The sequence below is a fragment of the Anolis carolinensis genome, unplaced genomic scaffold, assembly GCF_035594765.1.
Source record: "Anolis carolinensis isolate JA03-04 unplaced genomic scaffold, rAnoCar3.1.pri scaffold_10, whole genome shotgun sequence".
NCBI classification, from domain to species: domain Eukaryota; kingdom Metazoa; phylum Chordata; class Lepidosauria; order Squamata; family Dactyloidae; genus Anolis; species Anolis carolinensis.
Genome location: NW_026943821.1, coordinates 16,064,364 through 16,084,071, shown reverse-complemented (window position 1 = coordinate 16,084,071; position 19,708 = coordinate 16,064,364). Strand labels below are relative to the sequence as shown.

Here is a 19,708-nt window from a genome sequence, read left to right as displayed (position 1 = left end):
AAAGAGGGTTGGAAGAGACCCTTTAGGCCATTGAGTCCAATCCCCTTCTGCCTTTGTGCACCAAAAGCACAAGCAAAGCACCCCTGACAGATGGCCACACAGCCTTTATGTTAATAATAATAATAATAATAATAATAATAATAATAATAATGGTTGTAAGAGAAGAAGAGACCCCTTGGGTCATTTAGCCCAACCCCCTTCAGCCCTTGTGCCGTGGGGGCCGGATAAATGGCTTTGATGGGCCGCATCCGGCCCCCGGGCCTTAGTTTGGGGAGCCCTGGGATAAACCCTTGTGCCAGCATGGATGCTGACTTGAAAGTTGGGTTGCTGACCTGAAGGTTGCCAGTTCGAATCTGGGGAGAGTACTGATGAGCTCCCTATGTCAGCTCCAGCTCCTCATGCAGGGACATGAGAGAAGCCTCCCACAAGGATGGTAAAATATCAAACATCCAGGTGTCTCCTGGGCAATGTCTTTGCAGACGGCCAATTCTCTCACTCCAGAAGTGACTTGCAGTTTCTCAAGTTGCTCCTGACACAAAGCTGTACTACTCCCCAAACCCCCCAATGCATCTCCTGCACCTACCTTCTGGATGATCTCCTGCTGGGCCTCTCTGGGGGAAGATAACCAAGAGTTGGAAAGAGTTGGAGAATGGGGCAAAGTTTTATCAATGCAAAGGCATTAGCACATGGTAAAGGGAGATTACAGGAGCTAAATTCGTCTGCTTCAGCTCCAGGACAACGGGGGGGGGGGGGGGGGGGGGGTTGCGCTGCTGAATAGAAGTTGCACAGTCTGAGAGTGTGAACTGGATCTGGCTGGTCTCTCCCACCCACTCCAACCTCAGCCAATGAAACCGGCTGGCAAATTAGTCTAGAAGAGATACCAGCTGTAGCATGTGTTTGTTTTAACTCGCTGGCTTGTCCACAGACATTTGTGTCACTCATGTTTGATAAGGTGGCAGCCTGAAAGGGAAGCCAGAAAAGAGGAGGAGAACCAACTCTGTGCCTATGAAGCATTTACCATTGGGGGCATTTAGCTTTTGGGACTAATAGCCATGAGAGTGGTGGAAATGGTGATGCGATGGAGACTGAGTCCAAGTGTGGGATATTTGCCTTTCTTCTCCCACCGGAAGTGTGTGTTAAAGCACTGAGCTGCTGAACTTGCAGACCGAAAGGTCGCAGGTTCAAATCCTGGGAGCGGAATGAGCGCCCGCTGTTAGCCCCAGCTCCTGCCAACCTAGCAGTTCGAAAACATGCCAATGTGAGTAGATCAATAGGTACCGCTCCGGTGGGAAGGTAACGGTGCTCCATGCAGTCATGCCGGCCACATGACCTTGGAGGTGTCTATGGACAACGCCGACTCTTCGGCTTAGAAATGGAGATGAGCACCAACCTCCAGAGTCAGACATGACTGGACTTAACGTCAGGGGAAACCTTTACCTTTATCTTCTCCCATGCTGTGGTTTCCCACAAAACTGAGAGCCAATGTGCTCTCGTGGTTAGAATAAGCCTGCTGGACATCTTTCAGCCTGAGGATAGGATTCAATTTCAGACAAGTTTTCAGGAACCATATTGCCAAAGCGGCAAGGGTCAAGGAGTAAAGGCCCAGACACAAACCAATAATACTATCACATTTTGGCTTGAGGCTCTCAGGGCCAGTAGCTAAGCCTTAGGAAAAGAGCTTCAGTATTTTAGAATGGGATAGCATGGGGAGAAAACCCAGGAGAAAAGCTGAGAAAGTATCAAATGATGACCCTATGGGGAAGGGATAAGACTTCCTATGGGACAGACTATTAGAACTGTTTCTAGTTGAGATCAAAATACAGTAGAGTCTCACTTATTTATTTATTTATTTATTTACTACATTTATATCCCGCTCTTCTCACCCCGAAGGGGACTCAGAGCGGCTTACAATTCAAATGAAAATACAATATATTATTAGCATAGCACAATATAAGCATTAAAGTACTATATTGTACTATATCATTATATGGTAATATTATTAGTAATATTACATTTAATATATAATATATAATTAATATTATTATAATATTATATTATATTATATTATTAGTAGTATAATATTGTATTCCATTATAATATTATTATCAATATTATATGTATATACAATCTATCTATATATATAAAAGAGTGATGGCATCACAGCAACCCACAAAACAACAAAACTACAGGCCCCCCAACCTCGAAATTTGGCGACACAACCCATCATCCACGGCTCTAGGTTGATACAACAAAAAGAAAAGAAAAATAAAGTCCTAATTAGAGAGAGAGGAATAATTGCTTTTATCCAATTGCTGCCAGTTAGAAGGCTATGCTCCTCCAACTTGGTCTCCTAGCAACCCAATAAAAAATAATAAAAAACGCTAAAAAATTAATACAATAAAATACTATAATAACAGAAAATAACTAAAAATATAATAAAGAAAAAGATAACTTACAATAAAATTAATTAAAAAATACAAGTAACGTCAAATAAAAATTACACAACAATTTTTAACCAATACCACCACCACTTTGCCACAGCAACACGTGGCCGGGCACAGCTAGTATATTATATATTTATAAATTATTATAAATTATATATATGTGTTTGTGTGTGCGTGTGTATGTGTATGCATATAAAATTAGCATAGCATGTTATCATATATCATACCCAACATAAACGGGCCGGCAGAATGTTGGATAAGTGAATATGTTGGATAATAAGGAGGGATTAAGGAAACGCCTATTAAACATCAAATTAGGTTATGATTTTACAAATTAAGCACCAAAACATCATGTTATACAATAAATTTGACAGAAGAAGTAGTTCAATACACAGTAATGCTATGTAGTAATTACTGTATTTACGAATTTAGCACCAAAATATCATGATATATTGAAAACATTGACTACAAAAATGCGTTGGATAATCCAGAACATTGGATAAGTGAGACTTTACTGTAGTTAGAACTCATTTGCTGATGCATATAAACCCAGTGCTTGAATTTTTTGGATCCTCCTGCAGGGGTGACTATTGGGATTGTCAGAATGAGCCCATGCGCTGTTTATTAATTTAGAATGTATTATTATATCATTGCACTATAGGAATAAGAAATGACACTCTGTTTACTCTCTTTTGCCTGGTGACCCTTCTTTCTTGTATCTTTCAACTATTAAGATTTTAGAAATGGGAGGAGAGGAGAATGCAGGAAAGCCCAGCTGTGAACCCTTTTATGGAACCCCCTCCTCTGACTTGTTGTTTGGCAGCACTGTCTAAATATACCAAAGCTGGCAAAATGTTGGAGTTATAAATATCCCCCATGCTCATCCCTAGTGGCATCCAGCCCTGCAGCTCTGCTGGGGTTCAGGCCAGTACAGAGCTCTCCCAAAGAAGGCACACAGCCACAAAGTGTTAAAGGACACCACACTTGTCCCTCTATCCCATATGCCATTTGAAAAAAATCAAGGCCTGGAGAACTCTCTCTAGCTATGAGGATCTGAAGCAGCAGTCAACATTGGCATACGTTTACTTATTTATCACTTCTATCTTTGTTTATTCCAATCATCCCAACAAGCAAAACCCCTCCTCCGTGCTTTAGCTTTACAATGACACTGTGAGGTAGGTTAGGCTGTGAGAAAGCAACTGAGCCATGATCACAAAATGAGTTTCGTGGCTTCAGGGTCTGGAATTATTCAAGTCTACAATATACTTAGGATTTATTTACATGACTGCTTAATCCATGGGCACTCTGGAGCAGCAAAACTATGAACTGGTTCCAAAGGCAACCATAAATTCTGTGCTGTCTGACCTGCGGTAATGGCAGGACAAAGTCTACATGGCTCCATTGAGCTAAACCCAATTTGGACATATTGGCCAAATTTTCCCGTCACCAATGCTACTGCTGAACAGATGCAGAGCTCATGAAGAGCTTCTAGCCATCCTAGAGCTTCTAGACATCGCTGGATATCATTAAGACAGCCAGGACTTATTTCTGGTTCACGTCAGCCCTGACTTTCATGCCTGATCTTCAAATCCTGGAGTAAATAACAAAATAAAAGCACACATTTAGAACAACCAACTATTACATTTCAGCAATGGAATATTAATGAATACACAGATAGGGTTTACCCCAATCCTTTCTGTCTGCAAAGCATCTCAGAAACAGAGATGCATACAACATTCTAAATATGTTTATTTACTACTGATCTTTCCGTTGCTGAAGCACAGCTAAAATCTCATGAGAATTGTAGTTCAAGACTTCCAGGTTACATCAATGCACAATATATATATATGGGGCCTCGGTAGCGCAGTGTGTTAGGGTTCAGCGCTGAGCTGCTGAACTTGTGGACCAAAAGGTTGCAGGTTCGAATCCGGGGAGCGGAATGAGCACCTGCTGTTAGCTCCAGCTTCTGCCAACGTAGCAGTTCGAAAACATGCCAACGTGAGTAGATCAATACTCTGACAGGAAAGTAATGGCACTCCATGCAGTCATGCTGGTCACATGACCTTGGAGGTGTCTATGGACAATGCCGGCTCTTTGGCTTAGAAATGGAGATGAGCACCAACTCTGAGTCGGACACGACTAGACTTAATGTCAAGGAAATATGTGTGTGTGTGTGTGTGTGTGTGTATGTATATATATATATGTGTGTGTGTGTGTGTGTGTGTGTGTATATATATATAGATAGATAGATAGATAGATAGATATAGATATAGATATAGATATAGATATAGATCTCATAAGCTCTGAGGATGCCTGCCATAGATGTGGGTGAAACATCAGGAGGTAATTCTTTTGGAACATGGCCATACAACCCGGAAAATTCACAGCAACCCAATTCCCATGAAATTGCATATTTTAAGAATCAAGGTGTTTTGGGGGGTTGTTCTCCAGCATTACTGGTTCACATGGAGGGATTTAAAAGACATGGGAAAATCCCAGAGTTTCAAAGAACTTGCAGGAACCAACCTGTAAGACCAGATCAATGCTCTCTTTCTCACTGTGGCCAGCAGGAAAGAAAATCTTGGTCTGGGTAGCCAACAGGCAAGGCAATAAGGCCAGTATCCTCTCTCACTATTACATCCATTGACAACAGCCATGACAACTAATAGGCAGACTTGGAAAAATAACTTTTTTGAAGCACAGCTTTCAGAACTCTTCCAGCCCATAAGATCGGAGGCGATGCTAGTGATTTTGGATAGTGTCGTCCAGAAAGAAACATTGCAAAATTTTGCTAACAACCTATGGATAAGATATAACCCTCATGAGCTTACGAGCGATTTAAACAAGCCGCACTGTCACCACGTCTCATGATAGCCAATTCCATTAATTATGCACTAATTTCATATTCCAGTCATATGTCATGTGAGTAAGACACAGTGTTTTGTTGACATCAGCTAATTCTGCAGAAGAGAACGTCAGAAGAGAATGCTTCTGGGACATGGCCATAAGGTAAAGGTAAAGGTTTCCCCTGACATTAAGTCCAGTCATGTCTGACTGGGGGTTGGTGCTCATCTCCATTTCTAAGCCGAAGAGCCGGCATTGTCCATAGACGTCTCCAAGGTCATGACTGCATGGAGCGCCGTTACCTTCCCACCGGAGCGGTACCTATTGATCTACTCACATTGGCATGTTTTCAAACTGCTAGGTTGGCAGAAGCTGGAGCTAACAAAGTCCGCTCATGCCACTCCCGGGGTGTGAACCTAGAATCATAGAATAGTAGAGTTGGAAGAGACCTCATGGGCCATCCAGTCCAACTCCCTGCCAAGAAGCAGGAAGAACCTGGGACCTTTCGGTCTGCAAGTTCAGCAGCTCAGTGCTTTAACACACTTCGCCACCGGGGTTCCTCAGACATGGCCATACAGCCCAGAAAACTCAGAGATTTCCCATTGGAAAAGGTAATTCACAACAAGTCTCTAATTCCCCCCTATTTGTGCAAACATTGCACAGGAGAAGTCTTTCCCAGAGAGTAATGTGACAGTTCAAGGCTTCACCTGTTGACTTGTTTCCTATGAGAGTTTTGAACTAAGCAAAACAAGGCAAGCCCTGGGATGACTCCAACAGAGCAGATCTCTCCCATAAGATTTCAGTAAGATCTTGGCGACCCTGGAGGGGTTTTTTTCGTCCCAACTTTAGGATTCATGCAGTTTGACAGCAGCCCTGGCTCAATGCTGTGGACTCCTAGTAGTTGTTGTTTTGCAAGGGAAGGAGAGCCCCCTCCCTCCCCGGACCCAGCCCCACACACCCGCCTTGAACTTACTCTCTGGAGCAAGGAAAAAGCGATCCACTCGCGACCGTGTCTTGCTTCTTCTCGCCTTCGGCTGGGCGGCCCACGAGGAATCGTGTTGCGCCTTCCCACGAGGACACCGCCCCCCGGGCTGGGCGTGTGTGTGGGGCGTCCAAGGCAATTCTTCCCGAGCCGCCCCCCACGCCAATCCCTCGCGAGTGGGTCGGGTCTGAAGCCGCGAGTGGGAGAAGAAGGGCTTCCACGCAGATCCTCTCTGGCGCGGCCTCCAGAGCTGCGTCCAAAACAAAAAATGTACACACCCTTTCACAGCGGATGGCAGCTATGCTCCTTCTTCGAAGGCCAAGCCACTACTTTGGAGATACTCTCAGTTAACCGGCATCCATGCTGGATCAGTTTCTGGTTGCCTGGGAGTTACTATTAAAATATGCCTAACTAAATTGGGAGGCGTTAGAGGAGGGAAGAGCATAACCAAATACATACAAATATTGTATAGATCAGGCATGGGCAAACTTTGGCCCTCCAGGTATTTTGGACTCCCAACTCCCACAATTCCTAACAGTCTACCGGCTGTTTTCCAACCCCAAAAGCATTGGATGAATGGATGAATACCAAAGGTCTTTATCAGACCATTGCTAACGATTATGTCTATTAATATAGAAGGTTTGTCACGGTTCAAATCCCGGGAGCGGAATGAGCGCCCACTGTTAACCCCAGCTCCTACCAACCTAGCAGTTCGAAAACATGCAAATGTGAGTAGATCAATAGGTAGGTAACGGCGCTCCATGCAGTCATGCCAGCCACATGACCTTGGAGGTGTCTACGGACAACGTCAGCTCTTCGGCTTAGAAATGGAGATGAGCATCAACCCCCAGAGTTAGACATGGCTGGACTTAACGTCAGGGGAAACCTTTACCTTTACATACACACACACACACATGTATATAGATTTGTTTCACTGTTTTTATGAATATGTAAATTGACAATAAAACATATATATATATATATATATATATATATATACACACACACACACACATACACACACAGTAGAGTCTCACTTATCCAACATAAACGGGCAGGCAGAATGTTGGATAAGTGAATGTGTTGGATAATAAGGAGGGATTAAGGAAAAGCCTATTAAACATCAAATTAGGTTATGATTTTAGAAATTAAGCACCAAAGCATCATGTTATACAACAAATTTGACAGAAAAAGTAGTTCAATACGAAATAATGCTGTGTAGTAATTACTATATTTATGAATTTAGCAAAAAAATATCATGTTTTATTGAAAACATTGACTACAAAAATGCATTAGATAATCCAGAATGTTGGATAAGCGAGTGTTGGATAAGTGAGACTCTACTGTATATAGATTTGTTTAACTGTTTTATCCATATGTCAATTGACCATAAAACATATTAATTATGTATAAAAATGAGCCTAGCTAATATTATACCCATACTATAAAACAGCATAAACTCTGCACTGAGACATTAAAAGCAAATTAAGACAAACTTGTTAACAGAGTTTTACTGTATTATAGAAACCGATTTTACTGTATTACAAAATACTGATTTTATTTTTATGTTTATTTAAAACTAGCTTGGGTACCCGGCGGTGCCAGGGTTATTTGAAAAAAGCATTGCTTGTTTTGGGGTGTTAGGTAATATCAGTTTGTTAATTTGTAGCTCTGGTTCCCCCAAATGTCACCAGTATTTTCTGTTGGTCATGGGGAGTCTGTGTGCCAAGTTTGGTCCATGTCCATCATTCGTGGGGATGGCCGTGATCTGTGAGAAGCGAATTGGGTGAAGTTACTATGAATCCCATCGTCTATGGTCCATCCTCCCCCAAACCGCACCAGGATGTATAGTGGTCATGGGGGAGTCTATGTGCCAAGGATGGTCCAGGTCTGTCATTCATGGTGGTTGTAGTGGTCTGTGAGAAGTGAATCAGGTGAAGGTATTGCAAATTCCATTGTCCCTAGTCCATCCTCCCCCAAACCACACCAAGATTTATAATGGGTCATAAGGGGGTCTGCGTGCCAAGGATGATCCAGGTCTTTAATTCGTGGGGGTTTTAATGGTCTCTGGAAGTGAGTGAAGGAACTGCAAGTCCCGTCATCCATGACAAGTTTGGTTCATATCCAACATTGGTTGGGTTCACAGTGCTCTCTGGATGTAGGTGAACTACAACTCCTATAAATCATGGTGAATTCTCCCCAAACTACTTGTTCAGTTGCTGATCAATTCCTCTGTTTGCTGTGTGCCATAGGAAAGGGTAGGGAAGAGTTAAGAAATTGGTAGTGGGCGGGGTCATGCAAATTCCACACCAATGGGGAGAGTAAGGAACTCTAGGATGTCTATTCTGGAAGAAAAATAGAAAATCTAGGAGGAAATTGTCCCTGTAGAAAACCTTCACTTGGGTGGGGGGCAGTAGGATGTTGGTGGAGGACACTGGCAGGTTTGGGCTACATGTTCATGGCACTCGCTATAATCTGAAATGTCATTGGAGAGAGTGCTTTTGGTGGCTCCTAGCACTGTGGGTTATAGCTGTTTGTGGAGGCGGGAGCCTGTCTGTGTAAGTAGACACCTCCGCCACATACATACACATTTTCAATTTAATATGTGTATAGATAGATAGATATTATTTATTTGATTCCACCCACTTTCCCCACCAGTTGCTTGAGATTTCCAGTTGTTTGAGTTCAATTAATTGAAAATCTAGATACTGTTCTATTATCCGGGTGGAGGCCACAAGGTGGCGATAGAGAAAAAAAAGGATAGTATATTTTGGGAGGAGTGGTTGAAAGAGTTAAACCATTTCCCCCTGTTTTGCTGTTATTCCCGTTGTGGAAACAACCATCATTTGTGATATGGGAGGGGGGAGGGAGAATAACCACCGAAAATTGGGCGGGGGGGGGGGTCTTCCTTCAACTCCCACTCTTATCTCTCTCTAATGCCTCTCTAGTGGCTTCTGCCTAGGTGGAGTATCTTGCATTTGTCCCTGTTGAACTTCATTTTATTAGTTTCGGCCCATCTCTCACTTTCCCCAGAAATACTGGGGGCTGTAGTCCCAAAAAATGCAAAATGAATTTATTTATTTATTTATTTATTTACAGCATTTATATTCCGCCCTTCTCACCTCGAAGGGGACTCAGGGCGGATCACATTACACATATTAGGCAAACATTCAATGCCTTTTAACACAGGACAAAGACAAACAACAACATAGCTCCGAGTGGGCCTCGAACTTATGACCTCCTGGTCAGTGATCCATTGCAGTTAATTGCACTGGCTTTGCTCTCCCGTCTGCGCCACAGTAAATGAAGGTTACAGTTGGTTATTAAGAAAATACTGAAATAATACAAAGATTTTCTATAACTTCGCTCAGTCAGCGATCAATGTAGAGACTGAAATCAGAAAATCACAAAAAGGTTATTGATTGGGATGCATCCACACTGTAGAATTAATGGTGTTTGACACTACCCGAATTGCCATGCACCAATGCTATGGAATCATGAGAGTTTTAGTTTTGTAAGATCTTTAGCAATGAGTGCTGGTGATCCACCAAGCTACAAATACCATAACTCCATAGCATTGAACCAAACAGTTCAAGCAGTGGGGTTCTGGGAGGGTATTGTGAGTTTTAAATGTAATTTCAATTGTATTTATTATATTTTAGCCTAAATCACACAATACTACATATTTAATTTATTATTATTTGTTTTAAATTGTGACCGGTTGTGATTATAGGCCGCTTTGAGTCCCCATGAGGAGAAAGGTGGTGGGAAATACAGTAAATGAAATAAAAATAAATAAACTGCATTAATTTTGGGTTGCTGTGAGTTTTCTGGGCTGTATGTCCATGTTCCAGAAGCATTCTCTCCTGATGTTTCGCCAACGTCCATTCCATTCCAGGCAGGAAGCAGCCAGGCTTTAAAGCTGCAAGACCATTAAATGCTAATCAAGGTGGCCATTTGCAACATTCATACTTGCCTCTTTCTCCCACCTTGATATATAAACCTCACTTACCTCGTTTTCAACATACCTCACAACCTCTGAGAATGCCTGCCACAGATGTGGGCAAAATGTCAGGAGAGAATGCTTCTGGAAATTGGCCATACAGCCTGGAAAACTCACAGCAACCCAGTTATTTTGGTCATGAAAGCCTTTGACAATGCATTAATTCTAATGCAAAGATGCACCCTTTTAAAAAAATAATTTTTATTGAATATTACATATTACATTTCAAGATGCACCCTTGAAAGGCCAGCTGTAATGGGATCAGATACTGGATTATATGGCAGTGTAGATCCAACTCCAGACAGGAAAGAGGAAGGCTGTACTACAGGTGGTCCAACTGCCTCAAGGATTTTGTGTGTATATATATATATATATATAATCTTTTCCTGAAATCAAGAGATAATTCTTGGTTCATATAGCATAATTTTTGTATATTGTAATCAATCAATTCCATTTGACGATCACGTCAAAAGACATTAACCGAACATGTTTGCATCAGCTACTTTCCAAAGTACAGTCGGAGAACCGATCCAATGTCTCTGTTAACACAGAAAACCAAAAGCAAATTGAAAGATAGTTTCAGTTTGGATCTTCGTTACTTTTACTAAAAAAATTTGCTCCCTTTAATGGCTATGCTCATGTGTACAAAAAAGGAATGGGTGGGTAAAAGTCAGTAGCATTTGTCAGGAGATTTAGGATATGACCTGAAGGGGGCAATGTTTTTCCAGCAATAGGGACCAAAAAGCATCCAAGGGAGCAGGAGGATGGATTTCCAGATGTGGACTTTCTTCTGTGATGCGGTTCCATTTATTGGAGTTACTTTGACACTTTAGGACAGATACATTTGACATATACCACTTTTCCATGCATGAAGACAAATGAATGAAAAAGCTCCACCAGTAAATGTCTCTGCGTCAGGAAGTTTCAGAAGGAAAACCAATGGGAAAACCAGCCACTGATCTGTTTGCACAGAATTTATGGCAAAATCCTGGTTTACAGCAGGGTTAAGGAAGGTATGGCCTTCCAAATGTTGTTGGACTACAACTCCTAATATTCTTCACCTTTGACTGTCCTTCACTAGGGTTGTAAACAATTCAGTCCATACAATTTCTGGCCCTGCTTCAGAAATCCCTACCACAATTACCCCACCATGTTGACAAGTCTGGGACTTAACAGCCTTGCTGTCGTTGCATGCATGGTAAGGGATTCTGGACGGATTCTATTATAAACAAGCACATACAGCACCCAAAGTCTGCATTTCTCCAGGTACAATGCCATGCTCCTGGTGCCAATGCTGCTAAAATACTTACAGGTGGGCAGAAAATGAAAAGAAAAAAGAGAGCTGCATTGGTGTCCAAAAGACTTTTTAGAACAGATTTCACTATCAGAGACTTTGTTAGTAAAGGTAAAGGTTTTCCCCTGACGTTAAGTCCAGTCATGTCTGACTCTGGGGGTTGGTGCTCATCTCCGTTTCTAAGCCAAAGAGCTGGCATTGTCCGTAGACACCTCCAAGGTCATGTGGCCGGAATGACTGCATGCAGCGCCGTTACCTTCCCGCTGGAGCAGTACCTATTCATCTACTCACATTGGCATGTTTTCGAACTGCTAGGTTGGCAGAAGCCGGAGCTAACAGCGAGCGCTCACTCCGCTCCCAGGATTGGAACCTGGGACCTTTCGGTCTGCAAGTTCAGCAACTCAGTGCTTTAACACACTTCGCCACCGGGGCTCCTAGACTTTGTTAACTGAGGTAATATTGTATTACAGAGTGGAATTGGACTAAACTGAACCACTATTCCCAGGTGAAATGCATTTCACATATGTTGAACTAAAACCACCATCACTAGGGCCATGGTAGAACAGCAGTTAAAACCACTAGCTGCAGTTTGAAGCTGCTAGTTGGGGTGAGCTCCTGACTGTCAGCCCCAGCTTCTGCCAACCTAGCAGTTCCAAAGCATGCAATGCGAGTAGATCAATAGGTATCACCTCGGCAGGATGGTAAAAGGGCGCTCCATGCAGACATGCAGATGACTATGGACAGCAAATTCCTCGACATGAAAAAATGGAACAAGAGTGCTTCCCCATGGCCAGAGTTGAGCATCACCTCCTCATGCTGGAGATGGAAAGAGGAAGGCCTTTTCTTTGCATTGTCTGTGTATTGTATGTCATTGTGTAAAAGGCATTGAACGTTTGCTTTATATGTGTACTGTATGTGTACTCTGGGGAGATAAAGCGGAATATAAATAAAGTGTATTATTATTATTATTATTATTGACACAACGACATTGTATGACACAGCAAACAAGATAGATATGCTGGATTTCATATCACAAAATCACAAGTCGAGCGTTTAGGACTGTGTGATGTATTTTCGGATGATGCGCGCAGATCCCAGTAAGGTGGCTTTTTGCAGTTGGCAGGTCGTAATTTTGTCAATGTCTATTGTTTCCAAATGCCGGCTGAGATCTTTTGGCACGGCACCCGATGATGATGATGATGGTGATGATTATGATGATGATTATTATTATTTTATTATGACACAGCAAACAAGATAGATATGCTGGATTTCATATCACAAAATCACAAGTCAAACACTTCCCAAGTGTCTAGGACTGTGTGATGTATATTATTATTATTATTATTATTATTATTATTATTATTATTATTATTATTATTATCACTACTCATGTGGCTGAGCATGATGAGTGTCATGATTTAACTGACTGGACTGGATGAACATCAGAATCCCAAATGTTTGGAAGACACCAGGTTAAGGAAGACTGTCCTGAAAGGCATGTGTTTGGAAGAGCTGGACTATTCCTTCCTCCTGCTGCCACTCACTTTGCTTCTTCTCCATGTTTTGGTGCACATGTGAGCCTCATTGTTTCAGTGATGCTGTAACAATGTTCCTTCTCCTCCTCTCTTTTCCGCCTGCTTAGAGAGCAATTTCAGAATGCAAGTCTTGTCCTAGGCACAGCTCTTCCAAGTGCCAAGTTGGAGGTGGCACCTACCCACAAAGATAAGCATGTAGAACAACACATTAAAATGAATGAGAATTTTGCTAGTCAGCATTATTTGTGATGGGAGGAAGGGAAGATTGGTCCCTGACTATACTTCCCTATCTTTCAAAATGTTATATCGCCTTTTCAACAACATTGCAGCTTTTCCATGCTTCTGTTTCCCTCTGGGGATGATCATTAGGAAGGAGACAGATTTGGACCGGTGGGTGCAAGGTGCCACCCCCAATCTGTTACACATCAAAGATGACAAGGTTCTGCAACAGACCACGCTTTCCTCAACTGCTGCTACCATCTCCGATTTTGCCTGAGGTTGTTCTTATTTTAACCAGCTGCTCTTTAAAATCTGGTCTGCTCCATGCCACCCCCCACCGCCTTCCCCAAAGCTTTCTGCGGAACAAAGCTGCGCTGTGTGAAGGGAAATGCTGAGGCCTGGGCGGGAATCCCAGCTCGGAGGGCTCTAGGCCAAACAGCTGGACCCATTGTGCAAGAGAGGGCTGGGTCTTTGCTCTGTGCTTTATATCTTGGCATTTGCAGGGGGGGTGAGAGGGCCAAATGGCCGTAGTGTCAGGGACTGTGGAAACTATTAGAGCATGTTGGTGCTTGCTGGAGACTCCCTGGAGATGGTGAGAAGGGAACTGACCTTACAGGAGCCGCCAGGTTTTTCAAAAAGTAATCCTCACATACAAAAAAAAAACTATTCAAAGAGTCCAGTGTTCTCCGATGCCAAAAATACAGGGGAGGCAAAGCTAAGAGTTTTATGAAGCTGATGTTTCACTCATTGAACACCTCCAGAGTCTTTATAAGTTTCTATAAGTCCCAAGAACCCCCAAGAATAGGGATGGGGAACCTCAAGTCCTGGGCCAAATCTGGTCAAACTGGATATACTGTAAGTCCAGTCCACTGAGATTTCCCAAACAGCCATGTCTCCTTCTTCCCATACGGATATTAGCTTTTGCACAGGTTTCTCCCTCTGCCCAGTTAATTTTAAAAGACTGAAATGAATGGCTGTTGCTGTCAGTAAATTACTGAAAATATAAACATTCCAGGTCATATTCCAGGGCTGATCCAAGTTTTAAGTTAGACTTTGATCTGATTTATGGTTTCTTGACCCCAGACTGTCAATTATTGGATATTTTCATGCTTTGGCTTCTGAATTCTTTATGATACTGAACCTACTTGGGATATAGGCTTCAGCACCTTGGATAGCACTTTCACAGTATGGACTACAGTTTGGAAAGAAATTGTCACTTTGCTAAAAGTTTAGCGCTTTTGATAGAAAAGAAATTGGCCATGGCTTGTTCTTTGAGAGACTGCACTTTCTATATACAGTAGAGTCTCACTTATCCAACATAAACGGGCCGGCAGAACGTTGGGTAAGTGAATATGTTGGATAATAAGGAGGGATTAAGGAAAAGCCTATTAAACATCAAATTAGGTTATGATTTTACAAATTAAGAATCAAAACATCATGTTATACAACAAATTTGACAGAAAAAGTAGTTCAATACGCAGTAATGCTATGTAGTAATTACTGTATTTACGAATTTAGCACCAAAATATCACGATTTATTGAAAACATTGACTACAAAAATGCATTGGATAATCCAGAACATTGGATAAGCGAGTGTTGGATAAGTGAGACTCTACTGTAACTCATTAAGGTAAAGGTTTTCCTCTGATATTAAGTCCAGTCGTGTATGACTCTGGAGGTTGGTGCTCATCTCCATTTCTAAGCCGAAGAGCCGATGTTGTCCATAGGCACCTCCAAGGTCATGTGGCTGGCATGACTGCATGGAGCACTGTTATCTTCCCGCCGGAGTGGTGGTACCTATTGATCTACTCACATTTGTATGTTTTCAAACTGCTAGGTTGGCAGATGCTGAGGTTAACAGCGGGTGCTCACTCCTCTCCCCGGATTCGAACCTGCAACCTTTTGGTCCGCAAGTTCAGCAGCTCAGCACTTTAACACACTGTGCCACCGGGGGCTCCATATAACTCATTATACCATAGGTTGGCAGAAGCTGGGGCTAACAGCGGGTGCTCACTCCTCTCCCCGGATTCGAACCTGCAACCTTTTGGTCCACAAGTTCAGCAGCTCAGCACTTTAACACACTGTGCCACCGGGGGCTCCATATAACTCATTATATGTCAATAATTGTATTTTTTTGGTGGAACTATGAAGAGTGAGTGTTAGGAACTACCATTTAAATGTCCTGCCTTACTTCTGAAGTTAGCCTGGTTTGAATGCTCAGCTGGGACCAGAGTTCAAACTCTTACTTAGCCAAAAAAAAACTCACTAGGTAGCTTTGGAAATGTTATCCTTTCAACCTGAGAGGAAGGCAATGGAAATCTTTCTCCCAAAAAAAATCCTTCTCAAGAAAATCTGATGAAAATGTCACCATATGTCAGAATCAACTTGAAGGTACATAACTGTCAGAGTTTTATATTATTTGGGTCATTTCTTAAGTGAAAATGAATAAGTGTTTGCAGGAATCATGTCTCATCTGTGTTTGACCAGCAGCAATTAAGACACCTGCTTTAGATTGAGGGCTATTAATAGAGTCTGAGTAAGTCTTATGTTAGTGTATTGTAGTAGTGTTGTTAGAGTGTTGTAAAGTGCAGTGTTGTGCAGTATTGTGAAGTGCAGTGTTGTAGTGTGTGCTGTGATGGTGGCAAAGATGGTATTGCTGCTGAAGAGCTACTGAAGTGGAACCGAAGAGAGGTTTGAAGACGGAGAGTCCAGAAACCACAGAGGTTAAAGCTTGAAGATAAGAAAGCTTTGTGTTTGCTGCTGATAAAAGCAAAGGACTGTGTTTTGTATGTTTTGTTTATATAAATCTTTCTTTACCAAAGGACAGTCTTGTTTTTGGAGTTATTCTCCTTGGACGAGGGTGCAACTTCCGCAGAAGGGGTTGAGAGTTTGGAACTCAATTGGCTAGCTGCGACAATAACAACAATACTTCTGATAAGCCCGAGCTGTGGCGCAGGTGGGAGAGCAAGCCAGCTGCAATTAACTGCAATAAATCACGCTGACCAGGAGGTCATGAGTTCGAGGCCGCTCGGAGCCTATGTTTGTTTGTCTTTGTTCTATGTTAAAAGGCATTGAATGTTTGCTTAAATGTGTAATGTGATCCGCCCTGAGTCCCCTTCGGGGTGAGAAGGGCAGAATATAAATGCTGTAAATAAATAAATAAATAAGCTAACTTCAGAACTATGGCAGGACATTTAAATTGTATTTTCTAGCTTTAGCTCCTCATCGTTCCATCAGACTAATGGACAAAGGGCAGTAAGCTCTGGAATCTGTGCTAAACGTACAACTCTGAGACTGGCATCATATTTGTGACCATTGACTATCAATGTTTCTTTCTTGGAAACATCACTGTGTTTCCAAGTAGGTAACTACAGTAACTGAATTACCAGGCATGAGAAGAGGGAGATACACCCCTGGGGCAGTGTTCCTCTTCTAAATGTGGAAAGTGTGTGGGCTGTTGTTTGGAAAGGTACATTGATATCCTGTCCCTTAGAAAAAGCCAAACATTTTGCTCCTCACTCTGGTCCTTCATGACAGGCACTGGTTGGTTGGTTGCACCTCTGGCATCTCTCTTGTCCTGCTACGAACATTGAGCATCTTTGCAGTGAAGGAGCCATGGCTTTCAAGCAAATGCACACAACGCATGCCCATTCCAAGAAAGGCAGGAAGCAAAGGTGGTTGTGTGTTCTTTTCAACATGTTCTTCACCACTGGAAAGATAACGATGCTGTTAATTATTAACACCATCTCCCCCACTCCCTTTCTTAAAATTCCCATTTCGTTTGCTTCAGTCTCCGCTGAAGGTTGGTTGCTGTGCCAGCCAGGATCCTGCATTGCTATTGGTTGGCAGCTCAATATATGTGTGTCTGTGTGTAAGCAGCACTGATATATCTGTGGAGACAAGAAAAGATAAAGAGAGAAAAGGAGGGGGGAGAAATAGTAAGAGAGAGATTGACTGCCTGGACCCACTATCTTTGATAACAAATAGAAGCCTGAGGTGATCTGGGTTGCTGTGAGTTTTCCGGGCTGTATGGCCATGTTCCAGAAGCATTCTCTCCTGATGTTTCGCCTGCATCTATGGCAGGCATCCTCATAGGCTGTGAGGTCTGTTGGAAACTAGGCAATTGGCGTTTCCCCTGTTTCCCCTAAAATAAGACATCCCCAGAAAATAAGACCTAATAGAGGTTTGGCTGAATTGCTAAATATAAGGCCTCCCCCGAAAGTAAGACCTAGCGAAGTTTTTGTTTGGAAACATGCCCGCCGAACAGAACACCAGGGCGTGTAGGACCGGTAAATGTAGTACCATAAAGTGTTGTATGTAGAAATATTGGTAGTAACAAGAAATTCTTGATAGGATTCACAGTTTGTCTGGTTATGCTGGTTTGTGATGACAACTACTGTACAGTATATAATAAATGTTCATTTTTTGTTCAACAATAAATGTGAATTCTTCTTCATGGAAAAATAAGATATCCCCTGAAAATAAAACCTAGCGCATATTTGGAAGCAAAAATTAATATAAGACACTGTCTTATTTTCGGGGAAACACGGTATATGTCTGTGGTATATTCAGGTTGGGAGAAAGAACTCTTGTCTGTTTGAGATAGGTATGAATGTTGCAATTGGCCACCTTGATTAGCATTGAATAGCCTTTCAGCATCAAGGTCTGGCTGCTTCCTACCTGTGGGAATCCTTTGTTGGGAGTTGTTAGCTGGCCCTAATTGTTTCCTGTCTGGAATTCTTCTGTTTTTGAGCGTTGTTCTTTACTTACTGTCCTGATTTTAGACTTTTTTTAAATACTGGGAGCCAGATTGTGTTCATTTTCATGGTTTCCTCCTTTCAGTTGAAATTGTCCACATGCTTGTGGATTTCAACGGCTTCTCTGTGTAGACTGACGTGGTGGTTCTCAAATAATACGCTGTGACCAGGTTGGGTCATCAACTGCTCTGCTATGGCTAACTTCTCTGGTTGAGTTAGCCTGCAGTGCCTTTCATGTTCCTTGATTCGTATTTGGGCAATGCTGTGTTTGGTGATCCCCATGTACAGGGCTGTAGCCAAGAGGGGTGTGTGGGGGTTCACCCTCCTCCCCCCCTCCGAAATTGTTCAGGTTTTTTAAAAAAAACAAAAAACAAAAAAACTGGTTTAGTCATGAATTTTAAGTGGTTAACCAAATCCCCATGAGTGTCCACTGAAGTTTATCTGTTTTGAGTGTCCACTGAGGTTTATCTGTTTTGAGTGTCCACTGAGGTTTATCTGTTTTGAGTGTCCACTGAGGTTTATCGATGGAACCTGATTTCTAAATTATTTTGTGTTATGGAGCTACTCTTCATGATTCACTTTAAAAAGTTTCCATCCACCCCCCCCCCTTTTTTTTTTTCTGGCTATGGCCCTGCCTATGTCCACTTATCCACAGCGGCATGGTATATGGTAGACTCCTGCAGAGGTGAGAAGGATCCCTCTTGTCCTTTGCTGGAGGTAGCATTTGCTGGATCTGTATAGTTTGTAGGTCAGACATACGCTTAAGCAGCTGGGGGCAAAAAGGGTCTGAGGCTGTTAGGAATAGTGGGAGTTGAAATCCAAAACATCTGGAGGGCCCAAGTTGGCCCATGCCTATTGCAGGTTGAGTTTCTTTACCAGCTTCCCTTTGTGGTCAGTGTTTCCCTTGGGTGGATCTTTTGTATTTACTCTCCTGGCTTGTTCTTGGCCTTGCAGCTCTTCTCATGTCTGTGGTGGAGTCTCCATTGGCCTGATGTTCTTACCATACATCAAGGGATAGATACCGTGTTTCCCCGAAAATAAGACAGTGTCTTATATTAATTTTTGCTCCCAAAGATGTGCTAGGTCTTATTTTCAGGGGATGTCTTATTTTTCCATGAAGAAGAATTCCCATTAATTGTTGAACAAAAAAACCGAACATTTATTATATACTGTACATTAGTTGTCATCACAAACCAGCATAACCAGACAAACTGTGAATCCTATCAAGAATTTCTTGTTACAACCAATAATTTCACGTCCAACACTCTACGGTACGTATATTTACCGATCCTGCATGCTCTGGTGGTTCTGTTCGGCGAGAATGCTTCCAAACAAAATTTTTGCTAGGTCTTACTTTTGGGGGAGGCCTTATATTTAGCAATTCAGCAAAACCTCTACTAGGTCTTATTTTCTGGGGATGTCTTGTTTTAGGGGAAACAGGGTAGTGGTGGACTGGGGACCATCAGTGGTCTGCAGGGTTGTTGTATGTCTTTCGGGCTGTGTGGCCATGTTCCAGAAGCATTCTCTGCTGACGTTTCGCCCACATCTATGGCAGGCATCCTCAGAGGTTGTGAGGGTCTGGTTTTTCTTCCCATGGATAATAAGATCGAGTTGATGTTCTGATAGTGGA

At 42.4% G+C, this 19,708-nt stretch overlaps 1 protein-coding gene across 1 annotated transcript in view; it reads right to left on the bottom strand.

The window, feature by feature from the left end:
• The window catches only part of fxyd1 (FXYD domain containing ion transport regulator 1), a 33,416-nt gene extending 25,338 nt beyond the window's left edge, over positions 1–8,078 (bottom strand). The window contains exons 1-3 of the mRNA XM_008117090.2: positions 8,067–8,078; positions 6,262–6,568; positions 584–611 (exon numbers count right to left, since the gene is read on the bottom strand). Coding sequence (XP_008115297.1) covers positions 584–611; positions 6,262–6,568; positions 8,067–8,078 — 347 coding nt within the window. The remainder of the gene's footprint in view (positions 1–583; positions 612–6,261; positions 6,569–8,066) is intronic.
• Between the last annotated feature and the right edge of the window lie 11,630 nt (positions 8,079–19,708).